At 41.9% G+C, this 10,000-nt stretch overlaps 1 protein-coding gene across 1 annotated transcript in view; it reads right to left on the reverse strand.

Annotated features, from left to right (window-relative positions):
• Window positions 1-10,000, reverse strand: part of LOC144963352 (uncharacterized) — a 211,334-nt gene that overhangs the window by 162,299 nt on the left and 39,035 nt on the right. The window contains exons 3-4 of the mRNA XM_078897300.1: window positions 8,590-9,078; window positions 2,729-6,330 (exon numbers count right to left, since the gene is read on the reverse strand). Coding sequence (XP_078753426.1) covers window positions 2,729-6,330; window positions 8,590-8,661 — 3,674 coding nt within the window. The 5' untranslated portion in view covers window positions 8,662-9,078. The remainder of the gene's footprint in view (window positions 1-2,728; window positions 6,331-8,589; window positions 9,079-10,000) is intronic.

The following is a 10,000-nucleotide window of genomic DNA, read 5'->3' on the forward strand; positions in this document are numbered from 1 at the left end:
AGATTTGATAGAACTTATTACGTAAATCATTAAAAAATCGCATTGATTCTAGTCTATTTTGTTTTTAAAAAAAAACAAAACAAAAAAACAAAAAAAAACAAAAAAACAAAAAACACACACGTAATGCCATTCAAAAACAACAAAATCTAAATTAGAGGGAGTGGGCGGGGGGGGGGGGGGGGGGGGGGAGGGAGGTCTTGGAAAAACAAACAAAAAAACTATATATTTATTAGAGTTGTACCTAGCTATTCCTGTAATGTCAACCCATAATGAGGTCTTGGAAAAACAAACAAACAAAAAGCTATCTATTTATTAGAGTTGTACCTAGCTATTCCTGTAATGTACTCCCATAATCTTAGATTTTAAAAAATAATAATAATATAAACAAAAAAAAAAAAAAAAAAAAAAAAAAAAAAAAAAAAAAAAAAAAAAAACCCAACTCTCCAGTTCACCATGATTGAAAATCGTACAAATTTGTCCGATTTTCCATTCATATGAATTTGAGAGAGTTAAAAAAAAAAAAACTCAATGTGACGACCTACCCAGTAGGATAACTCTCGTCTCCTTACCAGCCATTTTCAGGATTTTCCCCAAAACTTCACACTCAACTAACACAAAATATTTTTTTTTTCACTCAAACATAGTCTAGTCTAATTGCAGTTAAATTCCTGCAATACATAGACGGTCTCATTTCTTTAGCAAAACATGCTCTACAACACACTGTTCATTTTCTTTAAATTTTATGATGTAGGACAAAAGAAATTTGAATAAGGAAAAATGTTGGTTGTATCGTAACGAATGTGGCGATTTTTCTATATCTAGTTGGTAAGGAGAGGGAAAAGAGAAGAGAATTCCATTGATAGATTCAAATTATAGGGAATGAGATTAGCGGAAGAGTAGCGTCCCTTGATTGGACGTCACCCATAGTCTGTGACGTCACCGGCGGAAAAGTTATTAGAGAGAGAACGTCATGTTGGTTGTGCGCGTGCGTCTCTCGTCCTTATTTATTTATTTATTTATTTATCTATTTATTTATTGATCTATCTATCTATCTATTTATTTATTTATTTATTCATTTATTTATTTATTTATTTATATATTTATTTATTTATCTATTCGTGTTAGTTGAAATGGATAATGTTATTTATCGTCAAATGTAGAGAATTCCCACGACTGTAATGCAACCATTATATATAAATTTGAATGATCAGACCCGATAACAAGCACACGTCGGTTAAGACATGCAGTCGGGTGATTCGTGTTGCTGAAATTTACATTTTCAGTCGGAATTTTAAAAAATCGGTCAGTTAAATTACTAAATTTAACTGATCGAAATTTTATATTTTCGAGGGTCGAGGGCGGGGGTGGGTGGAAGATGTTAATGATGTTGCTTTTCTTTGTTAATATTTTCGTATTAAAATCAATTTTTTAAAAACTCCTTCTGTTCACGTCAATTTAATATCGTAGAGATGGTAGTTGTAGTAGTAGTAGTAGTAGTAGTAGTAGTAGTAGTAGTAGTAGTAGTAGTAGTAGTAGTAGTAGTAGTAGTAGAAGTAGTAGTAGTAGTTAGTAGTAGTAGTAGAAAGTAGTAGTAGTAGTAGTAGTAGTAGTAGTAGTAGTAGTAGTAGTAGTAGTAGTAGTAGTAGTAGTAGTAGTAGTAGTAGTAGTAGTAGTAGTAGTAGTAGTAGTAGTAGTAGTATAGTAGAGTAGTAGTAGTAAGTTAGATAGTAGTAGAAAGTAGTAGTAGTAGTAGTAGTAGTAGTAGTAGTGTAGTAGTAGTAGTAGTAGTAGTAGTAGTAGTAGTAGTAGTAGTAGTAGTATGATAGTAGTAGTAGCAGTAGTAGCAGTAGTTGTTGTTGTAGTAGTAGTAGTAGTAGTAGTAGTAGTAGTAGTAGTAGTAGTAGTAGTAGTAGTAGTAGTAGTAGTAGTAGTAGTAGTAGTAGTAGTGGTGTGGTGGTGTAGTAGTAGTTAGTAGTAGTAGTAGTAGTAGTAGTAGTAGTAGTAGTAGTAGTAGTAGTAGTAGTAGTAGTATTATTAGTAGTAGTAGTAGTAGTAGCAGGTGTTATTCTTGTTATTGCTATAGTTGTTGATGAGGTATAGGAAAAGTGGTAGTAGTAGTTGTTGTAATATAATATATACATTTCTGTGGTGGAGGAGGACGAGTTGGAGGAGGAGCAAGGGTAATAGAGTGACGGTAAAATCGAATTACGATAACAATTCTGGAACTGGGTGATATGATATTAATTGGCGATAAAAGTGTCATACACAATGCTATAGAGAATATTATAAGGACAACGATAGTCCAAGCTGTAACCAGGCAGGGCTTGAGGAATAAAATAAGAAGAAAAAAAATAATTGTCGGGTGGGCTGGGGTTGTTGTGTTTGTGTGTGTGTGTGTGTGTGTGTGTGTGTGTGTATGTGTGTGTGTTTGGGTTTGTGAGGGGGGGGGGTGGGTGGGTGAGGGGGAGGGTGTTGCGCTTGGCATCGGTGAATCATTCAAAAACCAAAAACAACCCCCCCCCCCCCCCAAAAAAAAAAAAAAAAAAAAACAAAACAAGGGGGGGGGGGGGGGGGAAATAAATTACACAAACAAACGGATATATACAGGTAGACAAACAGATAGACAAACAGACATACAGAAAGCCTGAGAGACGATCATAATATACGTAGGCAAATAATAATAATAATATAGACAGATGGATTTGAGTGAAATTGGTCGTGGACTTACCTGTCATAGTCGCCGTCCCCGCCACTGCTTCTGTATCTCTTCAGCACTCTGGGCGTGATCTCCATCTTCACCTCGCCTTGAAGGTGGTGCTTGTGGCGGTGGTGGTGATGATGATGGTGGTGTTGTTGTTGTTGTTGTTGTTGAAGGAGAGGATGCTGATGGTGAAGCGGCAGGCTACTACTGTTGCTGCTACTATATGGCACATTGTAAGAACTACTATTATTATTACTACTAGTACAATTATCATTTTCATTATTATTATTATTATTATTGTTATTATTATTATTATTACCACTACTACTCGCAATCTCCACCTCCTCCTCTTTCACTGTTGTCGTGGGACGCATCGCTTGTTTTTGCTGAGACGACGACGATGATGACGACGCTGACGAAGTCGACGACGACGACAAAGATGCGGCCGTAGCAGCTGAGCTGGTCGACATGGACAGCAGGGCTGCGAGGTTAGAGGAGGAGGTCGGAGGTATAGGTTCGACAACATTGACAGCTGCCGCAAGGGTAGACGAGGACATCTTAACGTTGATACCATTGACACCGAAGCTACCGACGTTTTCCATCACAGATATGGGCGTTGATAATGTTGTTGGTCTTGTTAGAGGCGGAGGTGGGGGTGGCAGTAGTGGTGGCGGCCCCGATGACGTGAGTATCGCTGAAAAGCTGGAATTTGAGGATTCTCTGTTGGCGGAGTCCAGCGAGGACGTCATGAGTCGGAGGAGAGAACTAGACGGGACCGGGCTCGTTACGTTTACGTCGCAACTGGACTCGTCCGACTCGAGTCCTTGGTTTGTCGCGGCGCCTTCCGACGTGGACGGAGAGCGATGAGTAGTGGCGGTGAGGCTGCTATCCGAAGGGGACCACTCCGTTAGCTGCTCTCGATCTCTGTCTCGCTCTCTGTCCTGATCTCGTTCCCGTCGACTTAGACTCGTGACGTAAGGTGGCGACTTACCGGATATGGTGCTCGTGACGCTGTCTTTGGAATCGCTCCGCTCGTCCAAGAATTTATGGGAAGATTTGATGGACAAATCGTACGGCTCCCCTGGGTCACCGCCGCTACTACTGGCACAGCTTCTATTGTTTTTGATAATCTTGTTTGCATTGTTATCACCAGATAGTAGAATTGTACTGAAAGCTGAATGAGTGGTATTGATGTTTTTGTTGATGATGTTGGTTTCGTTGGGGTTTGTAGTAGTGGTGGTGGTGGTGGCGATTCCAGCTGCTGCGGCTGCTGCTGCTGCTGCGGCTGCTAAGGGGTGGTGTGGGGCTAGAGGTAGATGCAAGTGAGGAATGGGGAGGTGGGGATGGTGTGGGTTTCCATGAACAGAGTGGGGATGTTGTTGTTGAAGTTGTTGTTTGTTTGGAGGGGTGTGTGGTGGGGGAGGTGAGGTCCGAGAAGCAGAAGAAAACATTAACATTTTAGCACTTAACAGAGGAGGTAGTCCTGAGAGAGCCGGGTTGTTCCCACCGACGCCAAGAGGCGTGGTGGGTAGTAAAGGAAGAGATGAAGTACTCTTGTTTTTCCTTATACTATTTGAGGTAGCTGTCGTAGATGGGGGGTGCAGCTGGAAGGCTGAATGGAGGTAGACTGGAGCAGACTCTGTTCGGCCGCTAGACGAGTGGTTGGGGACCCGAGACGCAGCTCCTGTGGCCGCACCAATGCTACCGCCGCGGACGTTTCTAGTCTGTAACGACAAAGTAGGCTGCCTGAGAAAAGGACTGCTGAGGTAGGATGATGAAGATGACGAAGGAGTGGAGGAGGGTGCATTGCCACTGATGATGCTGCTGCCACGGAGGGGAGACGGAGAATTCTTCAGCATGAATACGTCATCACTACTCGGAGAGGAAAGACCGGCTTCCGGGGAAACCGGATTAAGTTTTTGGGAGGTAATCAACGCCGCTAGAATTGAACGACCGTCGAGATGTTGCTGCTGTTGCTGTTGCTGCTGTTGAATTTGCTGCTGATGTTGTTGTTGTTGTTGCTGTTGATGATGATGCTGTTGGTGTTGTTGTAAACCTGTGAAATTTGCAGCCGCAGCTGGAAATTCCAGAGCTGCAGCGGCAGCAGCGTTTGATCTCCGCAGTACATCAGCACCGCTGCTACCAGTAGCATTGGGGAGATGGTGAGCCGAGGTAGTTTGGTTGGCTGAAGGGGTTGATGCCACCAAGAGTCTGGACGACTCGAAAGGGGGTAGCCAAGCCGGCGGGTTGACCAGGGAGGCCAGGCTGTTGGAGGTAGAAAGGCGGTAGTTAAGACTGGCAAGAAGGCTTTCTGAGGTAAACACGGAGCCTGGAGGGGGAGGGTGGGGTGGGGGAGGCTGGCCAGGCGTAACCAGACCTGGAGGCCAAAGATGGTGTGTCTGCTGCGTTTGTAAATGTTGTTGATGCTGTTGTTGTTGTTGTTGCTGATGTGTTTGGTGATGGTGTTGGTGTTGATGTTCGTGCTTATTTTGTTGGCGCTGTTCACGAAGAACACTGCTGCTATTGTTTCTATTGGCATGACTGCCTTTATTATCACATTGTTCAGTTGTAGACGAGGTGAATAGCTTGTGTAAAATGCTACCCTTCGGAGTATTACACGAGGAACTTTTGAAAGAATCTTCGAGACTGCTGCTTCTGCCGTACTTATTTCTATTCACGTCCATTAAAACAGAGCTCCCAGAACTTAATCCAGTCGACGACGACTTCGATGATATAGAAGTCGACGCCTGTTGTGTGGATGCTGGCATTGAGGATGAGGGTAAAGTCACGCCGGAACTGCTGGACGGGCAGGACGCTAACTGTGTAGACATCAGCAACGGAGGCATACAAACCAAAGAAGGCATAACTCTATTAGATGAGGATAAAGAATAACTTGTGGATACAGACGAGGACGACGAAGGGGAATTTGTAGATGAAGATAAGGACCCGGTAGTAGAAGAAGAATCTGTAGAGGAAATTATGTTTGGTGACACGGCCGGTAAACCGGGCGGTGTCCTGAGGTAATTTATTGTTGATGAGGTATTACGACTCGTCGGAGCATCATTAGAACATGATAATAATAATAACTGTCCACCGTCATCGCCTGGACAGGACCCCGATGAATTGGGGCTAGTCTTAGGAGCGAGCGGCAGGGAGGTCTGTTGACTCAACAAAGAAGGTACTGTGGCCGGAGGTGGATATTGTTGTTGTTGTTGTTGTTGTTGTTGTTTTTGTTGTTTTTGTTTTAATATTCCGTCAACCGGCGAAGGAGGTAGTTGTCGATCTGAGGTAGGGGAAGAAGAAGAGGATGTTGTATTGGGCACGTCGTTTGAGTTTGAAGACGTGACGCGAGGATGTCGCAGGGGTGGTTGTGTCGGGCCAGCGAAGCCAGCTGCTGCTGCTGGTGATGATGGCAAAGATGTTGGCAATTTTGACGATGGGGACAACGAGGGTTGGGATTGGGATTGGGGTGGTGGAACGGTGATGACGTTGTTGTTGTCACCACTGCAGCCACCATCACTGTCGAGGTCAGCCAGCGCCATCTTCTTGTCCACGGGTGTTTCGGTGGTGTTGTCATCGTCTGATAAGCTGACACGTCGGCAGGGGCGTGGTTTGTCTTTCACCAGCACCTACAAAAACACACAATGAATGATTGAAATAATTAACCAGTAAATTTTTGACCAAGTTATATATAGCCTCACACTGAAACCCAAAAAGGCTAGGCATTTTGACGTCATTATTTATTTTTTTTTGCACCGCCTAGTGAGTTGTCGTTAGTAGTGCTCGTGGAAACAAGTGGTCCCATTGGTTAAAACTATTGAACACAACTCAAGATTTGTTTTCTTTTGTGGCCAAAGGCTGGCATTTTGACGTCATTTTTTGGTCAGTGTCAGTCTATAAATAAGTTAACGATGGCTATGATCTAAGCCTTGAAAGCCGTGGCCGGTGAGAAGAGAGAGAAAGGCGAGTACATATAAAAAAAAGGTACTATTGATTGAAAATAAATGCGATTTTAAACAGTTTATAATATTGGCCCATAGCGACGTGTAGGTACATATATGCAGCTCTGACATCCGAATCCACTTAGGGGCCTAGTTTAACATTGTTATGAGGGACAATATTTTTCGTCATTGTTTTTTTTTTTTTTTTTTTTTTTTTTTGAGATTTCCATTACAACAATGGACCCATAAGGAATTGGGTTATCAGACCTGCAAATAAGTGCACGTCGGCCCATAGAGTTCCATAATATTATAGAACATCAAATCGATGTGTTTTAAACTATATATGAAAAACTAATCTTTTAACTATGCATGAAAAACCAATCTTTTAACTATCTATTCATGAAAAATTAATCTAACGATAACTTTATGTTATTCAATTTCATTGCATTGTGGAGCTTCATTTTCCTTTCTGCTAAAAATAGGGACGAGTTTTGCACACATAACTTTATTGAATGCAAGATCTAGGTCATGTAAAAATAGGTTTTAATCGTCGTTCGCCTGAATCGGTAACCTGAAGTGGCCGAGTGGTTAAGGCATCACACTGTGACCCGGAACGTCCCGGGTTCGAGCCCCGCTTCAGGCACTTTCGTTTTTTTTTTCTTGGGCAAGATTATTTTATTAATCCCTAATTTTCTCACTTGGACAACATGGGTGAATCCTGTTGATGACATCAGACATCTTGTTTGATGAATTATCTATATTCCTTTGTGGAATGCCTAGGCGACGATATCTTATGATGTCTTGGCATAAGGGCATAATTTTTTTAATTTAAAAAATTATAAATAATGTAATAAACATGTACACTAGACGCTACACAAACCAAAAAAAAAATGACGTCAAACTTCCAGTCCTAGAGGATTCTAGCGTAGCCTTCGTAAAGTTATGGCCTGATACTGACCAAAAAATGTCGTCAAAATGCCAGTCTTTTGCCACAAAAGAAAACAAATCGTGAGTGGTATTCAATAGTACAACCAATGAAATAACTTGTTTCCATGAGTTGTACTAACGACAACTCACTTGGCGGTGCAAAAAGCAAATAATGACGTCAAACTGCCAGTCCTTTTGGATTTCAGTATCAGGATATAACATAACGATGCTACGATTCTAGTGTCAGGCTACGCTTGAGTACGGAAACACGTACAAGTGAAGTCACTCTTCCAAGCGAAATTTTGTAGATTCAATAAACCAATCAGAATACGAGATATTGAATAGAATCTATAGATAGAATGAAGTTGACGTCACTCAGGTCTTTGTTATTGTTTTTTGCCATCCACGTTTATGAGTAATTCTCACTAAACTATATATTAACCAGACTTTAAACGTTCAAGGATACACACAGTTTTGTGTATTGGCAAGTTTTACTTCCGGATGGCAATGTTGTGAGCTTCCTAGCCAAGCGCCTACTATCTACAGATAGAATGACGTTGACGTCACTCGGGTCTTTCTTATTGTTTTTTTTTGCCATCCACGTTTATGAGTAATTCTCACTAAACTATATTAACCAGACTATAAACGTTCAAGGATACACACAGTTTTGTGTGTTGGTCCGTTATACTTCCGGATGGCAATGTTGTGAGCTTCTTAGCCAAGCGCCTACAATCTATAGATAGAATGAAGTTGACGTCACTCAAGTCCTTGATATTGTTTTTTGCTACCCGCGTTTATGAGTAATTCTCACTAAACTGTATTAACCAGACTATAAACCTTCAAGGTTACACACAGTTTTGTATGTTGGTCCGTTATACTTCCGGATGGCAATGTTGTGAACTTCTTAGCCAAGTGAATACTATCTATACAAGGGGAGGATAGGGAGAGCATGAACTCATGGAAAGTGAACCAAAGTGTTGAGGGTTTAAGTCTATGAAATAATAGAATATACGGTGTTACCTTTAACTCATCCTGTGACAAAAACTGCTCTACTGACGTGGGCCCATTCTTAGGCTTCTTCGGGGGAGGCATGCCGCTCTTTCGGTCAGGATGACGACGGCGACGGCGAGCAGCAAGGAGGTCTTCGTGGTGGTGTATGGTGCGGGCCCCCGCTCGGGCGGTGCTGCATTGATGCCACGTTGAAGCGGCGAATCCTCTCAGAGACAGGTGATGATATTATCGTACGGGCTGATGATGATGATGATGATACTGGCGATGGGTTGTTGTTGTTGGGTGCTGATGATGATGACGACAAGGATGATGATGATGACGTTAACGATGTTGATGTTGATGATGATAATGACAAAGGTTCTAGTAGTAAAAATGGAAGTGGTGGTGGCTGTGGTCGTGGTAGACGTAGTAGTAGTAGTAATTGTGGTGTTGGTGGTGAGTAACAGTCTAGCCCACAAGACAGGGAACGCTGCATTTTGCAGTTTTCTCCACATAAATCTGTAGATATAAGAGGGGAATTTATGAATCAAATGAAATAAAATAAATAAATAAAATACAAACACTCTCACTCCCTCCCCCCCACCCCTTCCGTCAGATCTAACAAACCCAGCTACGGCCTTAATACTCTTCAACAGTTGTAACGCCACTTCCTTCCTTATGACGCATGGTAACTTAGTAACACTGACTCTAAACTATCGGAACAATGGCGGACGCCCGTATGAAATATATCCCCAGCGAGCATAAAAGCGTATCCAGAGGAAAAAAAAACCCACATAAATTTGATCATGTTTTGACTTTTACACATTCTGATCACAAGACATATGAAAAGTTCTAGCCAGCATGAAGAATAAAAAGTAAGGATTTTCTTTGTTTAGAACCAAGATGGCCGCCGTTGCCGGGCGGCGTGACATCAGACTACTGAATCCAATTAATGGTACGACAATTCCTCCTGGCCGGGGAGAGGGTGGCGCTACTTACTGTCAGAGTTATCCACCATTCCTACGACTTTTCGACTCACTTCATACTTTGTTGTTATCAACACAGCGTGCCATGCTCCACATACTTTTCTGAATTAATATCGCCTAACAGGCGTCATGTCTCGTTCTACATGTTACGTGTTGCTGTTGGTCAGTTACTCTTTGAAAAAGCGCTTTGAGCATATTTAGTGAATATTACGCTATATAAAAGATCTAGTTTTTTGTTTCTTTAAAAAAGTTCTAGACAAATGTTACGTCATAGCAATGAGCAAAATCTTTAAAGTATGTGAACCAAATTTCATCAACATACATGCATAATCTTAAAAGTAGCCACGACCCAAAAGCTCGTTTTGAAACAAATATTTTGTACAGAAATGTTCTCAAATCGCTTTACACGGATTCCAAGCTAACAGTCAAGCTGGACATCTATGACAAGAATTGAA

The sequence above is a fragment of the Berghia stephanieae genome, chromosome 1 (assembly GCF_034508935.2).
Source record: "Berghia stephanieae isolate SIO BIC M18660-M18661 chromosome 1, UCSD_Bste_1.3, whole genome shotgun sequence".
Lineage (NCBI taxonomy): Eukaryota > Metazoa > Mollusca > Gastropoda > Nudibranchia > Aeolidiidae > Berghia > Berghia stephanieae.